The sequence below is a fragment of the Salvelinus sp. IW2-2015 genome, linkage group LG33 (assembly GCF_002910315.2).
Source record: "Salvelinus sp. IW2-2015 linkage group LG33, ASM291031v2, whole genome shotgun sequence".
In the NCBI taxonomy this organism is placed as follows: domain Eukaryota; kingdom Metazoa; phylum Chordata; class Actinopteri; order Salmoniformes; family Salmonidae; genus Salvelinus; species Salvelinus sp. IW2-2015.
Window position 1 is genome coordinate 18,975,545 of NC_036872.1, and position 20,499 is coordinate 18,996,043.

The 20,499-nt window shown below is 43.9% G+C and overlaps 1 protein-coding gene across 2 annotated transcripts in view; it reads right to left on the reverse strand.

The window, feature by feature from the left end:
• Positions 1–675: 675 nt before the first annotated feature.
• LOC111957498 (phosphatidylinositol transfer protein beta isoform) overlaps positions 676–20,499 on the reverse strand; it is a 50,436-nt gene continuing 30,612 nt past the window's right edge. Inside the window, exons 2-10 of one of the 2 annotated variants that reach the window (XM_070437045.1) lie at positions 18,945–19,090; positions 18,605–18,696; positions 16,723–16,730; positions 16,353–16,427; positions 16,092–16,175; positions 11,658–11,735; positions 8,546–8,656; positions 8,297–8,419; positions 676–3,382 (exon numbers count right to left, since the gene is read on the reverse strand). In XM_070437045.1, the coding sequence (XP_070293146.1) occupies positions 3,332–3,382; positions 8,297–8,419; positions 8,546–8,656; positions 11,658–11,735; positions 16,092–16,175; positions 16,353–16,427; positions 16,723–16,730; positions 18,605–18,696; positions 18,945–19,090 (768 nt within the window). In that variant the 3' untranslated portion in view covers positions 676–3,331. Of the gene's footprint in view, positions 3,383–5,269; positions 5,349–8,296; positions 8,420–8,545; positions 8,657–11,657; positions 11,736–16,091; positions 16,176–16,352; positions 16,428–16,722; positions 18,338–18,604; positions 18,697–18,944; positions 19,091–20,499 lie in introns of those variants that run through there. The other variant, XM_070437044.1, reaches the window with a different exon arrangement.

Here is a 20,499-nt window from a genome sequence, read left to right on the forward strand (position 1 = left end):
GGTGTGTGAGCAAACKTCTTTAAGAGGGGAGAGAAAATAATCATTTAGACTTAGAACAGTGACCATTTCCACAGCTATCTTTGACATGTTTGTATTTTCTCCATTCAAAACCAGTCCAGGAATGTCATTGTATATTTACTTAATCAACCATTGGGAATTTTGATTCTAATCTGAAACCATGTCATCCATATGTCCAACATGAGAGCCTTCATATGTACCTCATGGGGGTAAGGAGAAATAGACAGTATGAAAGAGGCACAAATATAAGTAAAACATTGACAAACACTGCTAGATGCCTATATCTCATAGATAATCTCTTACCTGAAAATCCACAGCGACCATACAGTGTGGCAGAATACGATGGTGCAAATCAACTGATGCTACTTTGTTAGTCAGGCAGTTACCCATCTATTATCTATGCAGACTGAACACACCAGGGTTGTACTCACTACTCCACATCGTAGCAAAATGTGTTTCTTATTGTTCAGGTAGTTCCTCCCCATTTCGGTCAGTTTCCTTCCGTTTGGTTTCTAGACCCAGTACTCTCAAAATTAATGCCATTTATTAGGCTTCAGAGTCACACAAATGCTCCCCAAGACGTAGAATAACAAAAGAGATGAACAGAAACAAACTAGCCAACAACAGACCATTGCAGAATAAACCAGGCAAAAGCAGTCCATTTTGTGTTGAAATTTATTAGGTATTTCAATACATTGTGTAGACTTTCTGTGGCACAAAAATCGACAGACAGAAAAGGCTAAACAAATGATGTCATACATTCACTACCATGTCCCCTGAATTTCAACAGATGATCAGAAACATTTAAAAGCATTTTTTTWAATTCTTYTCGAAATGTAACAGTATATTTAATAAATCATGATCATACTGTACAGTTTTTCTTGTAAAGACCGTCTCCACTCTGTCCTTTCCCCACATCATTGTCTCTACAGTACAGATCGTAAATACAGAAGCTGGGTTGCATCATAAGCGTACTATTCAATACAAGCAAGAGGCTGTAGACAGACCTAAAGGCATGAATCATATTCAACACTCCTCTCTTACAGACTTTCTTTGAATGCAAATAGTAACCGATGGGAAATCTGGACTTTATAAGTTCCATTATGGCCTTGACTTTTCATGTCCTGTCAGTGACCGACACTGACATGGGTACTCATGATATATCCTCTCAGTTACGGGGTACAGGAGAGTTCAGCCATCTTAGTCGTCTATCCGCTAGTGAGTTAGTATTGCCCCTCGGAAGTGTGGGGTTGAGCTAGGTTGGAACAACGCATGTAAACAAATGACATCGCCCAGATCCATTCATACTCTTTGGGTGAGCACTAAACCCATAACTGAGAAGGTTCTCACAATCCCCCTGTGAGGCTTACACAATATAAAAATATACTATCAATACTGAGCTCTTCATAAAAAATATTCCATCGGTCTTGGCAGCAAGCACGTCTGTTTATAAAAAGAGGCTGAACGGCTGAGGTTGAATGACAAGCGAAGATACACATGATTATTTATTGTCCCACAAGCACGCCGACATGCACACACTAACATGAAGGCACTTATGTGTTTAAACACACAGAGCAGCATTCAGGCTTTAGCATGGCACTGTCTGACTGGCTTGCTGCTGGGGAGTCATGTCTACATCAGTACAGTATCACTGCAGGGAATAATCACCCCACCACAGCCCAACAGAACAAACATACAGTACATTAGTGCCATATGTAAAAGGACCTTGAGAACATAGTGAGGTTCAGTTAAAATAGAGGTCATAAAGTCATTGCAAACCGATCAAGCCTAATCTAACYCCCTCTCTACAATGGATGGATAACCTGCTGATCAGTGTCCTAGTAGTAAAGCCTAAATGACCAACTGGTGCCAGTATGGAGCCAGAAGGAAAGGCATGGTGGTGTAGTAAGGCACAGCGTGGTGCTGAGTGAGTAGGGCTGAGTAGAGAGTGAAGCTGCTCGCTCTGTAAACAGGCCCAGTCAGGAGAGGCCTGGTATGGGCCGGGGTGGTGGCCTGGGCCGGGCTGGTGGTCTGGTGTGGGTTAGAGTGGTGCTGGGTGTCTGTTTACCTGCTGCCCATGCTCAGCAGGATACGACAAGCAGTAGAATTCCATCCCAGAGAACCACAGGAATAAGGCAGGCAGGCAGGCAGGCTACTGTTGTGGTGGTGTGGTGGGGAGCAGGGTGGTGTGAGCAGGGCGGTGTGAGCAGGGCGTGACAGAGACTGAAGGTGTGTAGCACAATCTGTGACTGTTTTTCAGTGCGGTTTCTCTCTGGGGGCATCCGCTAGGGAGGAGCAGAGTGAGTATGGGGAGTGTGGGAAAAACAGTGAGAGCACCCAACACTCCAACAACAGACACTTCCCTTCAGTTGAAGGAGCCTGCACGGATCTGCCCAGCGTGAGCTTGGGCCAGACCAGTCACCTCAAAGGCATTCACACCTGTGAGAGTGTGTGTGCGTGCTTGTGTTTACATGTGCGTGTTTGTACGGGTGTGTGTTTGTGTTCATTTGCATTGGAGTGAGAGTGAAATACCTGTGTGGACAAGATTGTCAGCGTTAATAAGAAGCAGTGCAGAGAGAGGGGGAGAGATTAGGATAGGCACAGGCGCCAAGGGTGTCAGTAATCTCTTAATGAATGCCATGGCAGGAAGGGACATGTAAATGGAGAAAGAAAAAAAAAACTGACAGGCTCTCTCTCGCCAGCTAACGGAAAACCACAGAGTTATGAACAGCTAGAAGAGGACTGAGGAGAGAAATGACTGTCTTGAAAGGAATGATCTGGAGAAAATATTCACAAATACAAAGGAAAACTAAAACTGGCAAAGGCAACAGGCCACAGAGGAACGATCCTCTGACTAGAATAGCAAACTACTTAGACCAACACCTGCCATAATGCAATCAGGCCAATTAAATGCTTAAAAAATATTCATCTCTATATCAACAACCAAGCAGCCCTATAAGCATCTATCAAGAGAAGATATAGGGACTAGTCTTCAACAACATGGAGGTGGTAGGTGGCTTTATGGAGGACATTGTTGCTTGATATCGTTATTAGCCTTGGAGATCAAAATGAACTGGAGCCTTATCAGCTAGGATCGTGTCACTTTCAACAAATTAATTATTCTGTGGATAGAATGTCTGATTGGGTGCCGGCAGGTCAGGGTGCTGGTCTATTGATCAAGTGGAGCAGAGCCCTCATTCTCCACMTCCTGAATCAGTAAGGTAAAGGTGGAACGCAGGGAGCCCGCTTCGCATTCTTCATCATCACCACCTTCACTCTTCATCGCTGTCGTTGTTCAAAACCCTCCTCCGTCTCATTCAGCATCGGCAGCACTGGTTCCCCGTACATTACCGTGTTTGCGAAGCTGAGGCGGAGGAAATGGGAGTGGGAAGAAATAAACAGACATTTATTCCATCTCTACAGAGCCCAAACAAGTGGWGGCAGGTTCTGTGAGAGCATGCGTCAACAAGTGGAATTCTGCAAGGAGAAAGGGTGTTTGTACCTGTGAGAAACTGGGATGGATGTGGCTGAGAACGCCCATCATTCTGTTCACTGACAAACATTAAGTTCCTTAGTCTGCATTAAGAATATCTCTGAAAAATGTACACGTTTCCCTTTGCAAACTGAAGAGTTTTTTCTCCAGGATAACGTCTCTAAAATGGTTTGTATCAAGCCCTTGTTTGTCTTGTAGGTAGATCAAGTCCTTGTTTTAGGTCCTCACACCCTAAGGATTTAGAAAGTCAATTAGTGGCTGAATCTGATAGCAGAATACCTTAATGGAACAGTCTAACCACACACTGGCCCTAAACAGAGGACTAGACATCTGATGAAATGTGCATGAGGATTCTACCTACCACTTCTCCATCCTTTCTTCCCTCCCTCCCTCTTTCTCAATCACAGCACAGGCTCCTTTTCAACTGCAGAATTCCATTTGTATGTTAATGAGGCAAAGGAAGCCATGTTGAAGGGTTTTTCTCCCCCACCCTCCATCCCCAGCACCTCCCCTCTCCCGCCACCAGCCAACCCGTGTTAGCCCACAAGCAGACAGACAGGCCTGTTAGTGCATCATCTCCAAACCATGGTGTTTCACACTCACACAGTGTAGTCCAACCACAACACTTTTGGTCTAAGATCCTGATACACCATTACTACAAAACCTTTGCTTGAGCCTCGTTCACCTGAAGCACATGTTCAAAAGTCTGTATATAACCTAAAAAGCTTTCTCAGCAATTGAGCTGGACCATCAACAGGAGTTGGGAGTCTTTTCTTGTGGAACTGGTAAAGAGTAGAAATGCTAGTCGTTATAATGGTATTCCACTCCTACATATGGGTGCTGTCCTCTGGAGCCTTACAGTACTGGCACAGTGTGACCCTGGCGACCCCTCAGCTCTGCGGCCCAGGCTAAGCACTTCTCCATGCCGAGGGCCTCTTTGATGGCACCCGCCCGTTTACTTACTCCAGGGGAAAATGGGAAACACATGCAGGATTGGGCGAGACGTAGAGGAAGAAACAGAGCTCCAAAAGCTCAGCATTGGTGCCAGGCCAGGAATGCTCAAGCCTGGCCAACTTTGGCCAGTCCGGCCCAGATTCCTCTATTTTTTCGCCATGTACGGCCAAAAGCGCTCACATTGATATTTCAAGTGGGGCCAAGAAGGAGCCAGTAGTAAGGCCTTACTGAGAATGTAATACACAGACAAATGAGTGTGCCAGAATAAGCAGTTTTTTTTGTGTTCGTTCTCCATATTCTCTATGGCGTTTTTTGGACTACAGATACAAGGCAAGAAACCAGTGCTGACTTTTTTTAGTATGGCTTTGACTGGCTGCCAAAGCCTTTTTAAAACCTGCTCTCTCGCCTTGGTTTTGAGAACAGGCTGCACAGATGTCTGCCCTCACATGGGGAGATTGAGTAGGCACTTACACACAGTCCAAGGCAGAGAGCTTTTCGCCATGTCAGCAATACACTTAACGATCTGGCAAATGCTACATATTTCTCTGAGATCTGGTGTTATTGATTAACTAATACAGTCAGAGTTATGGAAGTTCACGTGAGAACACGCACACATACACAAACCGTGGCCCATAAAACCTTGTTATGCTCTAACACCACTGTATAAGGAGTGAAAGCAGTGTAGCCATGCAGCAATACAAAGATAACCCAGTGGGAGAAGACAGACAAGGAATCCATGAGAGTTGGTGGAGGAGGAACTAACATGGCTTCTATCGGTTCAACTCCTCCACCAGTTGCACTTACACAGTCTCCCTCAGACCTACACCTGGAGCAGCTACTCGTCTGAAGCCTTCGTGCCTCGCACAGAGCCCTTTCTACGCATCTAGATAGTAAATGATAGAATCAGGGAGGCCTGTCAGAGCAGTTTGCGATTGGGGGAAGGGAGGAGCAGGTTCCCACACAAGTTACATTTCTAATGCCTACGACTTCTTAATGGATGAAAGTATAGTTTAAATTGGTAATATTTATATCACTCAAAATGGACCAACACCATGCCTGTTCCAAAAGGGAGTGGTAGGCTATATTTAAATCATCATTATTTCTCATCACAGTTGAGGCAGAAAATGTGTTTGAAAATAACACATTTCCCAGGGTTTTCCAGAATAAACAATGTGTGGGAACTCTTGGAGGGGGGTTAACAGGGAAATGACAAACAGACAAGCAGGAGAAGGGGATGGGGGCAGCAAATGACAGGAATGTTGAATTCCAGAACCATATCTTTGGGCCAGCAGTGATTGTACACATGGTCAAATCAAACATTAACACATGGTAAAAAAGGGCTATCAGTAGGGGGCAGGTACACAAGAAGGCATGTTTGTAATCATCATTCATTAAAGGTCCAATGCAGCCATTTTTATGCCAATATCAAATAATTTCTGTGTAACAATTATGTACCTTACTGTGATTTTCAATTGAAAGTGTCAACAACAAAAAAAAAAATCTTAGCAAAGAGCAATTTCTCAAGCTAGAATTTTGCTAGCGCTGCAGAGTGGTCTGAGTTGAAATGGAAAAACTAGCAGTTATTGGCAGATGTTCGGAACTCTTTCTTATTGGTCTCAGTGTGGAAATATAAATATATATAAAAACACAGGAAAATCACATTTTTGACTACACTGGACATTTAAAGAAAATATGGTCATTAAATTAATCAAGAAAGAGCGAAAACAGTCATGTAACTTTTTCAATATTATGACAAGCAGTAAATTCCTTCATAAATGTGACACAGTGCATTCAGAAAGTATACAGACCCCTTGACTTTTTCCACATTTTGTTACGTTACAGCCTTATTCTAAAATGGATCAAAATAAAATGTCTTTACCCCTCAATCTACACACATAATAACAAAGCAAAAACAGGTTCAGAAATTTTAGCCATTGTATTAAAAACACAAATCTAAAATGTCACATTTACATAAGTATTCAGATCCTTTACAGTACTTTGTTGAAGCACCTTTGACAGCAATTACAGCCTTGAGTATGACGCTGCAAGCTCCTGCGTTGTCTTGGCTGTGTGCTTAGGTTCGTTGTACTGCTGGAAGGTGAACCTTCGCCCCAGTCTGCGGTCCTGAGCGCTCTGGAGCAGGTTTTCATCAAGGATCTCGCTGTACTTTGCTCTGGTCATCTTTCCCTCAATCCTGACTAGTTTCCCAGTCCATGCCGTTGAAAAACCTCCACACAGCATGCTGCTGCCACCACCACGCTTCACCGTAGGGATGGTGCCAGGTTTCCTCCAGATGTGACGCTTGGCATTCATGCCTTAAGAGTTCAATCTTGGTTTCATCAGACCAGAGAATCTTGTTTCTCATGGTCTGAGAGTCCTTTAGGTGGCTTTTGACCAACTAAGTGGGCTGTCAGGAGTGGCTTCCGTCTGGCCACTACCATAAAGGCCTGATTGGTGGAGTGCTGCAGAGATGGTTGTCCTTCTGGAAGGTCCTCCCATCTCCACAGAGGAACTCTGGAGCTCTGTCAGAGTGACCATCGGGTTCTTGGTCACCTCCCTGACCAAGGCCCTTCTCCCCCGATTGCCCAGTTTGGCCGCGCAGCCAGGTCTAGGAAGAGTCTGGGTGGTTTCAAATTTCTTCCATTTACGAATGATGGAGGCCACTGTGTTCTTGGGAACCTTCAATGCTGCAGAAATGTGTTGGTACCCTTCCCCAGATCTGTGTCTCGACACAATCCTGTCTCGGAGCGCTACGGACAATTCCTTCGACCTCATGGCTTGGTTTTTGCTCTGCGCTGTCAACTGTAGGACCTTATATAGACAGGTGTGTGCCTTTCCAAATCATTGAATTTACCACAGGAGGACTCCAATCAAGTTGTAGAAACATCTCAAGGATGATCAATGGAAACAGGATGCACCTGAGCTCAATTTCGAGTCTCATAGCAAAGGGTCTGAACACTTATGCAAATAAGTTGTTTTTTATTTTTAATACATTTGCAAAAATTCATTTTGTCATTATGGGGTATTGTGTGTATATTGAGGAAAAACAAATGCAGTCCTTTTTAGAATAAGGCTGTAACATAACAAAATATGTAAAGAGGGAAGGGGTCTGAATACTTTCCGAATGCGCTGTAAGATGGGGAAAGATTACGTCATAAAAATCATACATGGTTTAAGTTTGTCATAAAAACATGAACAGCTGATTTATTTACAGCAGTGTAAGCGAGGGGATCATTAAATTGACATTGAAATAGATAAACAGGGTGTAAGAATAATATTCAGAATTTGACTGGGGAAAAAGCATCTAGGGAGAGATAAGAATTAAGAGTGAATGTTGTGGGTTTCAGCACCACTAAAAACCACTAATGAAGAAGAGGCCAACCAGCATCACTCCCAGAGGTCCAACTGGGAGATATCTGATGACTATTCTAATAAACTTCCAAACATCACTACTCTGTCTCTCTCAGAGGGATGACACCACAGACAGACCAAGACAGCCTGCTACCCAACCATGGTCAAGACCAAGGTTGCAAAATTCCAGGAACATTCAATAAATTCCCTGGTTGAAGGATTCCGGATTTCCTGCTTATTCCCTCCTGATTCCGTGAATCTTCCAACCGGGATTTCGGGAAAACCAGTGCATTTATTGAAGGCAAACACCACACTGCACAGTATGCTGGGATCTGCCACCATGACAATGCAAAAGAGATGACGCCTAAAACGACACACCCGCTCTAAAGGTTTTGGAGGTTTTGAGCGTTGTAAGCCCTGGTAAGTATTGAACCCTCCTCCTGTTGGTAGTCATATATACACATATGTTCCTCTACATACCTCCTCCAGCTCCTTTTGTGTCTCCRCCTCCATCCGCCTGATGTCTTCCATAGTCAGCTCCACCCACTTGTCGATCCAACAGAACARCTGGCGATGGAAGTTAGTGAAGATACGCTTCTCTTGCTGGAGGAGAGAAGGACATGTAAAGAGGCATTTAGAGGGAAWGAAAGCAAGATTACAAGGAAAAGGRAAGAATGTGTCAGATAGTGACAGAATAAAAGGATGGAATGAAGAAAGCAACATCCTTACCTTGTGAATAAAGCTCTCCACCTTGTTCTGCAGGCCCCACCACTTGAACTTGACCGTGACCAGTTTGTAGGCACACATCCTCGGGCAGTCAGCCTTACTAACCAGCTCCTTCTGTTAGTAGCAACACAACAGGAGAACAGACACTGAGCAAACACTGCACAGCAGGAAGACACACTCAATCACCCATCACTGAATCATTTACGATGACACATGATATTACAAAACTGTGAATATGCAAATAGGCAAAGTTTATGCAAACTTTYCAAAAATGGAACTCTCAATGAGAAGAAAGTAGAATGTGATTTGAGAAAAAAAATATCGGTTTAGACCAATCACAGCGGTATTCCAACCACTAAAATGTCATTAATGCATAATGCTTTGGAAACGAAGCTTGCTAAAATAATTATCGATATGAGAATATGCAGTAGACGGATAAAAGTCCTCATCTACAAAACAGTTTTAAATCCATCTGTAGCTTGCACTCTGTCTCCCTGAGAGGAAGAGGAGAGAGCAATGAGGAGGGCGAGAGAGCAAAGTGGATAAACTCCAGATGAAAGGACCATTTCTCTCGCTCCACCCTGACAGTGACACTGTTCCCGTACAGGCAGGCCTTTTGTGGCTGGGACGCCGTTATCGCATCACGCAGCGATAAGAGCGTCTCGGCACAAAGCCGGTTCCAATATTAACACCCAGGACCTGCTTGCCCCTAGAACACACCACCCCAGAACACCTGTTTAATTAATCACTTCATTCTAGTGCTGCACACAGGGAGAAATGCCTCAGACCTGCCGCAATCACCCACATCCCGTCACTGTTTGATGCTCCCATCACGGAAGGGAGAGGAGAGGGAGAGAGAGAGAGGGGAAGGAAGGAAGGAAGAAGAGGGAGGGGGGGAATGAAAAACATTCTACATACGCGTAGGGTTTAGCTAAAGTTGTCACCGCTAAAAGAGAACTTCGGATAAAACAGATCCCACATCAAAACACTTACGGTGACATTTCTTCACACCGTCTCTCGTCGCCCTGCTCAAAGGAGCAGGAGATTTCAGAAATACAAAGTGTGACGATAGGTGTGCATGCAGTGATAGACTTTTACTGCTCTGAGAAGCTGGCACCAATTGTTTTCTCTTATGTTACTTGAGCTATGATTTTTTTCTCTAATTTCTTTCCCCAAAAGAAGTGTTTCCATGTCCAAGGCTGGGGGGAAATGATCTAATTAAAAACCCAAAATAAAAAGTTTATATTATTTATTTCAGACTTCATAAAGCTGTTCAGCAGTCTTTAATCTGTGCAAGTTGTCACAGTACAGGGAAACTTTCACACGGTGAACTCAGAGATCTTTTGCTGGGTGGAGATTCCAACTTGTCTGCCATTAAACAGTGTGATCCTGGGCCTGTTTGTACGGCTGTAGATGAGGGGTTAGGGACGAGACCACTAGTGTCTCTGGATGAGCCGTTTTCATTACCTCTCACTTTTTACAAACAAATACCTCCCAGACTCATTTTACTGAACTGTTCCTAGCTCAAACTAAGATACCACACACAAACCCTGGAGAAGACAGCCACGTACATACACACCCTCTCCTGGCTGGCTGAAAAGAGAGAGTATGAGGATGTGGGCAGGGCTGAGACAGGAGGGCCTAATCTGACCTGATCCCTTGTGATTTCTATTAGGTCCAATTAGAGCAGGGAGAGCGGTGATTTGTCTTCATCAAACTGCAGCCTACAGCTCTGCCACTCAGCCCTCCCTCTCCTCCGCCCCGTCTGAGGGACTCCTTCTGTCTCTCACACACACACACACACGCTTGTCCAATACTAGCCATACACTCCGTGGCCAATTTATTACCGCGTTTGTGAAAATGATTTGCTCCTACAGACAGTGAGTCACGTTGAGTGGGATGCTATATATATATATATATATATATATATATATAAAGGAGGCAAACAGGCATCGAGGCTTTCAGTTACTGTTCGATTGAACGTTAGAATGGGCAAAACAAGTGACCTTAGTGGATTTGAGCATGGTATGATCGTCGGTGCCGGTTCCAGTAGCTCAGATACAGCCGGGCTCCTGGGCTTTTCACGCACAACAGTGTCTAGAGTTTACAGAGAATGGTGTGACAAACAAAAAACATCCAGTCAGCAGCAGTGCTGTGGGTGAAAACAGCTGGTTGATGAGAGAGGTTGAAGGAGAAAGGCAAGAATCGTRCAAGCTGACAGGCGGGCCCACAAACAGACAAATAACGGCGCAGTACGACAGTGGTATGCAGAACAKCATCTCGAAATGCACAACTCGTCGGTCCTTGTAACGGATGGGCTATTGCAGCAGAAGACCACACCGGGTTCCATTCCTATCAGCTAAAAATAAGAAGAAGCGGCTCCAGTGGGCACGCGATCACCAATACTGGACAATTGAGGAGTGGGAAAACATTGCCTGGTGCGAGGAATCCCGATTCCTGTTGCGTCATGCTGATGGCGGAGTCAGGATTTGGCGTAACAGTCCATGGCCCCAACCTGCCTGGTGTCAATGGTACAGGCTGGTAGCAGTGGTGTAATGGTGTGAGGAATGTTTTCCTGGAACACATTAGATCCCTTGATACCAATAGATCAACATTTGAACGCCACACCTTGTAGAATCCTTGCCCCCAATAATTTAGGCTGTTCTGAAGGCAAAGGGGGTCCGACCCGGTACTAGATGTGGGCACCTAATAAACTGGCCATGAGTGTATACTGTGTGATCGTGCCACGAGTATACCACCCCCAAAAAAATCCATATTCATTTTGGTAACATTATTTAAAGTGTTACATTTAAGGGTTGGAACCGGTTCAGGGAACAGAACCGAAAACCAGATAATTTTTTGGAGGAAAACCTGAAAAACTTTTTTTTGATAAACAGAATCATAACCGGGAATGATAGTGAGACAGATTATTTTAAAAGCATAGGATATGGTTAATAACGTTCTGAACTTTATTTTGCTGGTTAGAACAGTGGAACGGAACACAATTATGTTTCTGTTCAGAACGAAACGACTGGAAATTTAGGATCCAACCCGTGGTTACATTGCCAACAAGCTCTTTCCCCTTTAACCCAGTGTGTTTCAGTGAGAGGTGTACCTTCCAATTAGGTCCCAGGGGCCCTCTACCAGTCTTAGCTGACTTGAACAGAGCAGGATCCTCCTCTGCCTTGTAGTCCTGGAAGAGAAGGATAACACTTAAGACTAATAAATCAGAACAACAAACAATTCCAACACATCTGCATTCAACATTAGTGATAGAGGGCCCTTTAATCCCCCTCTAGCCCATTTTTCTGTGGGGTGTATGTGAGAGCTGGCCCTGCACTAATGCTGACCGCTCTCTGGGCAAAGGGGCAAGGGGAGGCACTGCCATGGTAGTCTCCCAGGCTAGGTCTGCCCCCCACAACTAAGCCTGGCAGACCCTTTGTCCTGGCCCCAGGATGCAACACCAAAGTCCAGCCCTGTGCCCTGCCCAGTTCATGACCTGCACCCTGTCTGGGCTGAGCTGGGTAGGGTCCGGGGTAAGGGATGGGGAGGCTGTCAGGTTGGAAGTTGTTGATGCCACCAGCAAATGGCTGTGCTGAGATTACAGATGGCAGGAGGACGCTAGCTGATACCAGTGTGTGTGTACGCATGATTGCATGTAGGGCAGCTGCCTGCCGACAGCAGATGACCTAGTGGCCCTTGTCTGACTCCTCCTTCAAATCAGGGCCAGGCTAAGGAGAGACTGCTCCTAGGCACAGGGCGATCCTACTCACATCTTGTGACACACTGTGTATCATGATGCTGGGGGTACAGTTGCACTACTTCACCAAAACACAAGCACTAAACCTATTCACTACCACAGCCAAACATACAGTTCTAACTCACTAGTGCAGCAGGAGAGTAGATTCACACTCCAGTAGCATAACGCACAAGCAGAACATAAACACACGTGTTGTTACGATGCCAGAATTTTGACTTCGATACCGATAGCAGGTTTAGTACCACAATACTCGATAACATCACAATACTCAATAAAACGATACCTCGGCACAAAAACTAGGCATATTAGCTAAAGCTGCAGAATGGCACTTGATGCAGATAGAAACTCAGCTACTGCTCGGTTCAATCGTTTGAGTTCAATATTATTTGAAATGTTTTATGTCAGACTTTTTCAGAGACAGCCATGCATGCATTAAAAGGAAAACTCTACCCCAAAAACATATTTTGGTATTTGTTTCATTAGTACATTGTTGACATAGTCCCAAAATGTTTTGCACATCAGTAATCAAGTTTAAGATATCTAACTTTCAAAACACAAAATCTGGCCCGTATGATGCATTTTGATGCAAAATGCATTAGTGGCCAGATTTCTGTATTGTGAAAGTTACATATCATGAAATCTTGGGTGGAGTTTTCCTTTAAATGAACCAATTTGACTGTTTTTACCAATCTAAGCTACATAATGGTAATCATGTATTTGAATGGTAAATCTCTATTGATAAACTGGATAAATCTAGATGTACCCTAGGCCTATTCACAGTACAGGTGAATGCATATTTCAATAGGAGTGTGTGTATGCATTGAGTTATTGAGCTTGTTTTGGCTGATTTCATAGAGCTACAGATGACAAACAATATGTTTCCGTTCCACGAGGGACCTMATTTTATTTTACTGATCAACAACATCTGCATAGTAGTAGCTTCTTTTATAAAAGTGTGAYTCTTTTTAACCAGTGATAACTATATGTACGAGCTAAGAGTGGTGCGGCCTGTCGGAGCCCCAAGTTAGCGGAGGCAATAAGTCTTCATCTGAGGGAGAGACGTGAGGGAGCGAATACGCTTTTGGTGGCAATCAGCTTTGAAATCAAAATATTTTTGCTTTATCACCAAGAAAGTACTAGGGTAGTGAATTGATGTTAGGTTTCAGCTGTAAGCTAGCAAGGAATGTTAGCCTAAAAAAACTGGAAGCTACCAGTATCTTATTGCATTGTAAAGTGTTCTAGCCTGTATAGACATTGTTTTGCGAACAGTAATGAACCGTTTCAACATGCCGTGTTGCATTATTCAAGTCTATTAACTTCTGCGCAGTATGAGTGGAGAGCGTAACATGATGCAGCCCAGACTCCCAGTGCAGGCTAGCATTGAGTTCGTGGAGCAGGCACGGTGCACTCCGTGGGGGACATCGGCTGCGCTGATGCAGACTTGATCCACGAGACACATTTGACAGAAGTATCGAAAGAAACTAATGCTAGTATCGAACCGTTTTTCATCTTCATCTTCTTCTCAGAGAGAGAAGTGCAAAGTCAACTGGTGTGGAAAAAAATTACAAAACAAATAAACAAAACACCTTTCAAATAAATTACCAACAGCTCAAGGGCCCAGCAATTTTAAATAAATCATGATGCGCCCACAGCTAAAAGCTGCTTTTCAGGGCTATCAGCCGACAGGATGGAGCCAAACGAGCAAAAAACGGGAGAAACACAAACACACTTATTCATTAGGCCGTTTTAATGCTGAAAGCTCCTTCACTATAACAATATACTGTGCTGCTTTAATGAGTCTGTGAATCGATGTGCCTGGGCCGGGGAAGAGGAGCTGCTGCTCACTGAAGGTGTGTGTGTGTGTGTGTGTGTGTGTGTGTGTGTGTGTGTGTGTGTGTGTCATTGACCAGCGTATGGAGCGCTGTGAGCCTTAATTACACTAACAAACTCATCTGTGGTCCCTTGGGGGCCCAGGTCTTGCAGTCATGCCTGAGGCACAGAGCTGATAGGGCCCTCAGACACAACACTCCTCCAGCAAGGCAAACACATCCGCCTCGTTAGACACCTACCGCAAACACACTGCTGCTACTCAGGCAAATAACCACACGCACTTCACTTACCAACAGACTCCATGAAATGAGGCAATGCCATGCCAAATAATAGCAATGAACTACCACCATTGGTACAAGGGACCTTTTGTATTTGAAAGGAAGAAACTTCACCATATTAATTATAATTGCAAAGCTTCCAACGTCATAGTGAATTGAGGGGTTTCAGAACCTGCAGAGGAGAAGAAACTCTGCACCATAGTTTCCTTACCTGGTAGGTAGTGCTGGGCGGTATAACGTATTTTACTATATAYAGGTATATTTGATGCACGGACCGGTTTGGGTTTTCACTTTACCTTCTATAGCGGTATTTCAATGTTTGGTTTGTTAAATGTAATACGCCACTCCCGCGCGTGTCATGTACATTTTTATAGTTTACTCTGTTTGCTACTTGAGTCATCCCTCTCCACCTGCATGCTGCTTCCCCATGCGCCTCCGACACTAAGCCCTGCCCCCTGTCAATCAAAGAGAGCAAGTTGTTGCTTTTAGTGATGGGAAGTTCGACTCTTTTTACTGACTCGGATCATTGATCCTATATGTACTCAGTCGGAGCAAACGTAGCTAGCTAGCAAAGCCTGGCTCTCAAGAGAAGACAGGCTATGTGCACACTGCCCACAAAAAGGTGGAAACTGAGCTGCACTTCCTAACCTCCTGCCAAATGTATGACTATTAGAGACACATATTTCCCTCAGATTACACAGACCCACAAAGAATTTCAAAACAAACCCAATTTTGATAAACCCCGATATCTATTGGGTGAAATACCAGTGTGCCATCACAGCAGCAAGATTTGTGACCTGTTGCCACAAGAAAAGGGCAACCASTGAAKAACAAACACCATTGTACATATAATCCATGTGTTTATTTATTTTCCTTTTTGTACTTTAACTATTTGCACATCTTTACAATACTATATAGACATAATGACATTTGAAGTGTCCTTTGAAACTTGTGTGTGTAATGTTTACTGTTAATTTTTGATTGATTATTTCACCTTGATTTATTATCTATTTCACTTGCTTTGTCAACGTAAACATGCCAATAAAGCCCTTTGAATTTAATTGATAACGAAAACTCATATTACATGTAACATCTAATTAGGGTCCACTGGGAAACACTGACCAACACTTTGGTTCCTACCCTGTCACAATCATTTGTCCCTGGCTTTTTAATTTGTTGTCAAACAATGTATTTAAAGTGCTGACCACTATATTCCAACTACATAATTAGAATAATCAYTATATTTTCATGATTTCAACAGTACATCTAAGTGCTTTGATCTAAATCGCAATAGCCCTAGATTTTTTGCCCATATCATCAAGCCCTACTATATAAAGCAAACCCCATTGGAATAACTTAGAATGTTTGTGTTGCCACCCTAGGGTCAGGCGCCACTGAAAGCATATTTAGAACTTTATTATTATAAAAAATAAATAATAAACAACTGTCCCAAAAATGTTGTGTGTCGTGATGGGATATTTTGGCCATACCACCCAGCCCTACCGGCAGGTGAATACAAAACATCATGTGTGTATTTGCCGTTTTAGTGTCAGATCTGAGCATATTCGGCTTGCTTTGCAATGCCCAAGTCTCTCCACATGATGTTGCCAAACAGTACTATCCAGGGCTTTATTGAGTGTGGGACTGTGGCATGACAGCAGTATCAGAGGGGAGTACTCACAGCAGGGGCCACTTGTTCTCCATCTGCAATGTCAATGGGCACCACCTCCACACTCTTCCATGTGGGCGCGTCCAGCTTGTGCACCTGCCAATCAAAGCCAGGCATAAGCATGCGAGCTACAATTTAAAAAGGTACACTTCAAACTCGATATTAGCTGATGCTTCATCTGGGACACAATTCACAGACTTCTCTTTCTAAGAATCTCACAGTAAATGCAAACGGTCATTAATCAAACTCATTTTGAATGACAAAGGTACTCACGTTTTCTAATGTGCCAAGGTCAGGTTTGTGCCATGTCTCAATCTTAATGATGAAGTCATCTTTCATATACTCATTCTGGAGGAAGGTGGTGGGAAATCATTACTAAAGCTTAAGGCAATAAAACCCTCTAAAGTACGGAGTAGATTTACATTGCTAGTAATGTCCACAAGAGGGACCTCCTACCCAATAAATATGTACATGCATTGGCTTAATTGCTACATTTCTCATAATTGAAGCAGTAAGTTATATTCACAAACACTGAYGCACATTCACACAGACGAACTATCCACCCACCCACAAGCACGCACAAACTACCATACAACCAGTGAGATAGAAACTAACAGAGGGAGGGTCATTTGAAGCTACTTACCGTTACAACTGGCCCCAGGCGAAGCATGAGAAGACACCAAAGAGAGATTAAATCGTTAGATATCAATCCAAAACAGGAAAAGAACGAACGAATCATGCAACTCATGTAGGGCTGAACCCAAATAGTTGACTGGTCGATTGGCTTTTTTTTGTCAAGGAGTAGCAAATATGTTATCTTTTTTATGGCACACGAGACACCTGTCTGATTCCCGCCCATCTCCGTGAACTAATCCATTGCGGAGGCTGAGACTAATCCATTGCGGAGGCCGTGTGGATGGCACAGTCCAAGAAGAAGGGGAGTGTGGCTAAAATGCACATCTCCCTCCAGAACGCGCTCTCCCGCCAATTTGTGCACATTCATTGTTTCATAACTTCATTGTGTGAATTGTTTGCCTTGATTGTTAGTGTCTATAAAATGCCCATTACATACATCCCCAGTAGTAGCCTACATTTACCGTTAATTCCTATMATTTCAAATTTACAATGTTGGTTTAGTAATTTCTGTTAATGCATTCAATATATTATTATTCCAGTCTTTTACCGTTCTCATTGTCGGAGTGGACACGTTGGTTTGCAGAAACTTTTGGTTTTAAATCATTCCATTTCCGAGTGTTGTCAATTTAGTCATTGTCTTTTCTTTGGAGCACTACTATCAATGTTGAGACAGGACACGCACCGGATTATGCATAGAAGTAGGCCTATAGCCTACCTGGCCTGTACGCAAATGTAGACATATGTGCCCATTTGGGGATCTGATGGTATTTCTGATTCGCTTAACGCACCACCACTAATGAGCTGTGGACCGTCTCAAAGTAATGTTTTCACCTCAAATAGCAAGCAAACAAAGTCTATTTTTACATCCATTGAGAATGACAATAGTTCCTCAATGCATTTGAAAAATCTTTCCAGCTCTCTCCCTTTCAATAACCACTCGGCGTGAAAGGGAAAAATGTCATGGTCTGATCGAGGTCTATCTGATGAACTCTTATCCCTTGCACAAAATAGCCTACAGCTGTGTCTCTCCTGAGCTCACTGGCACAGGAAACTGAGGGCCCAGAATATTTTATACAAGTTTGCTAATGGGAGCTCGGGCTGGACCCAAGTTGATAGTCGATACAATGTTTCAAGTTTGAGGCAGGCAGGCCATGCATAGTCAATGTAATTTATGCTATGTTTTTATTTGTTGGCTTTATGTAGGCTATTTTTACATAGCTGGMAATGGCAATATAAGTTACTTTTTAGGTTTATATMATTTTCATTTGGATAGAATTTTGATTAACCACATGAATGATTGAGATACAAAGGCGTTGTAAATTAAATGGAACTTTTCCACGAAAATGTGCATTTAACTGGMACGCAGATCGGTAGAAATTGCAAGATAAATTGGCATTCCATATGAGAAAGGTTGCCGACTCCTTGTGTAGCCTGTACCAGCAACTTCAGGAGAGTAACGGCAGAACCTGTGAAAGCGTGTAGGAGCGGGTGGAGGAGGGTCAGTCAGGTTAAGGTTTTTCCTCTTCTGGTTATCTTGATCTCTTGCTCCCTCTTGAGTAATTTGAGCTATCTTCTTTAAACAGCATCAGACAATTATATACAGTAGTTGATTTTATTAAAACACATGATAGAAATATATTTCTATCATATATATATATAAAAATAAAAATTTAAAAATGTTGACCAATCGATTGGTTGAAAGAACATACGATTTTCAGTGGAGCAAGATGTTTTTCTGTTGGGGACAGCCCTAAACTCATGCAAACAATACCAACAATGAGTCAAATTAAAATGTCTAAATACATAAGGCTGTGGGTCAGAGTGCAGGCAGGACAGGGGAGGGATGGGCCAGGGCAGGAGAGGAGAGGAGAGAGGAGGCGAGGACTCACTGGTTCGGCAGTAAGGGTAAGCGTTCCAGGCCTTTTCATGGAAGACCAGAGAGCCCTCAGGAGCAATCATCTTGACAAACGCAGGGACTTTACTGTGAAAGCCAAGGAGAGGGGAGGAGCATAGATGAATACACACACAATCACTAACTCCAGTCATACAGGTTCTAGAGTGGGATATCTTAATGTCATGGTCTTGAAGGCCTCTATCAGGTACTATAAACCTACAGTAAGACAGGGAGGACTACACTGCCACTTGCTGGCAAGATAGTGATGGTGCACTTGGAACATACTGTGTGTGTGTGTGTGTGTGTGTGTGTGTGTGTGTGTGTGTGTCTCTTACCTCTTCAAATGGTAGATTTTGTGTGTGTACTGTCCTTTCTCGCCATCCTTCTCATAGGGTTCATTCTTGAGGACCTCAATGCCCTCTCCTCCACCCGTCTCATTCTTACTGGCCACTGCTACGGAGTACAACTGGCCCACTTGATACTGAAACAAACACACACACGTTCCCGTACCATTACAATACAACAAATACTTGCGCTCATGCAGGTCAAAAACAGTCTCGAAAACCAGACTATAGGCAKCAGCGACTTTWAAAAATATATACACTGCTCAAAAAAATAAAGGGAACACTAAAATAACACATCCTAGWTCTGAATGAATGAAATATTCTTATTAAATACTTTTTTTTTTTACATAGTTGAATGTGCTGACAACAAAATCACACAAAAATTATCAATGGAAATCAAATTTATCAACCCATGTAGGTCTGGATTTGGAGTCACACTCAAAATTAAAGTGGAACACCACACTACAGGCTGATCCAACTTTGATGTAATGTCCTTAAAACAAGTCAAAATGAAGCTCAGTAGTGTGTGTGGCCTCCACGTGCCTGTATGACCTCCCTACAACGCCTGGGCATGCTCCTGATGAGGTGGCGGATGGTCTCCTGAGGGATCTCCTCCCAGACCTGGACTAAAGCATCCCAACCGCACCAGCATATGGTTCACAAGGGGTCTGAGGATCTCATCTCGGTACTAATGGCAGTCAGGCTACCTCTGGTGAGCACATGGAGGGCTGTGCGGCCCCCCAAAGAAATGCCACCCCACACCATGACTGACCCACCGCCAAAACCGTCATGCTGGAGGATGTTGCAGGCAGCAGAACGTTCTCCACGGCGTCTCCAGACTCTGTCACGTCTGTCACATGTGCTCATGTGCTCAGTGTGAACCTGCTTTCATCTGTGAAGAGCACAGGGCGCCAGTGGCGAATTTGCCAATCTTGGTGTTCTCTGGCAAATGCCAAACGTCCTGCACTGTGTCGGGCTGTAAGCACAACCCCCACCTGTGATGTCGGGCACTCATACCACCCTCATGGAGTCTGTTTCTGACCGTTTGAGCAGACACATGCACATTTGTGGCCTGCTGGAGTCATTTTGCAGGGCTTGGCAGTGCTCCTCCTTGCACAAAGGCGGAGGTAGCGGTCCTGCTGCTGGGTTGTTGCCCTCCTACGGCCTCCTCCACGTCTCCTGATGTACTGGCCTGTCTCCTGGTACGCCTCCATGCTCTGGACACTACGCTGACAGACACAGCAAACCTTCTTGCCACAGCTCGCATTGATGTGCTGGATGAGCTGCACTACCTGACCACTTGTGTGGGTTGTAGACTCCGTCTCATGCTACCACTAGAGTGAAGCACCGCAGCATTCAAAAGTGACCAAAACATCAGCCAGGAAGCATAGGAACTGAGAAGTGGTCTGTGTCACCACCTGCAGAACCACTCCTTTATTGGGGGTGTTTGCTAATTGCCTATAATTTCCACTGTTTGTCTATTCCATTTGCACAACAGCATGTGAAATTTATTGTCAATCAGTGTTGCTTCCTAATGCACAGTTTG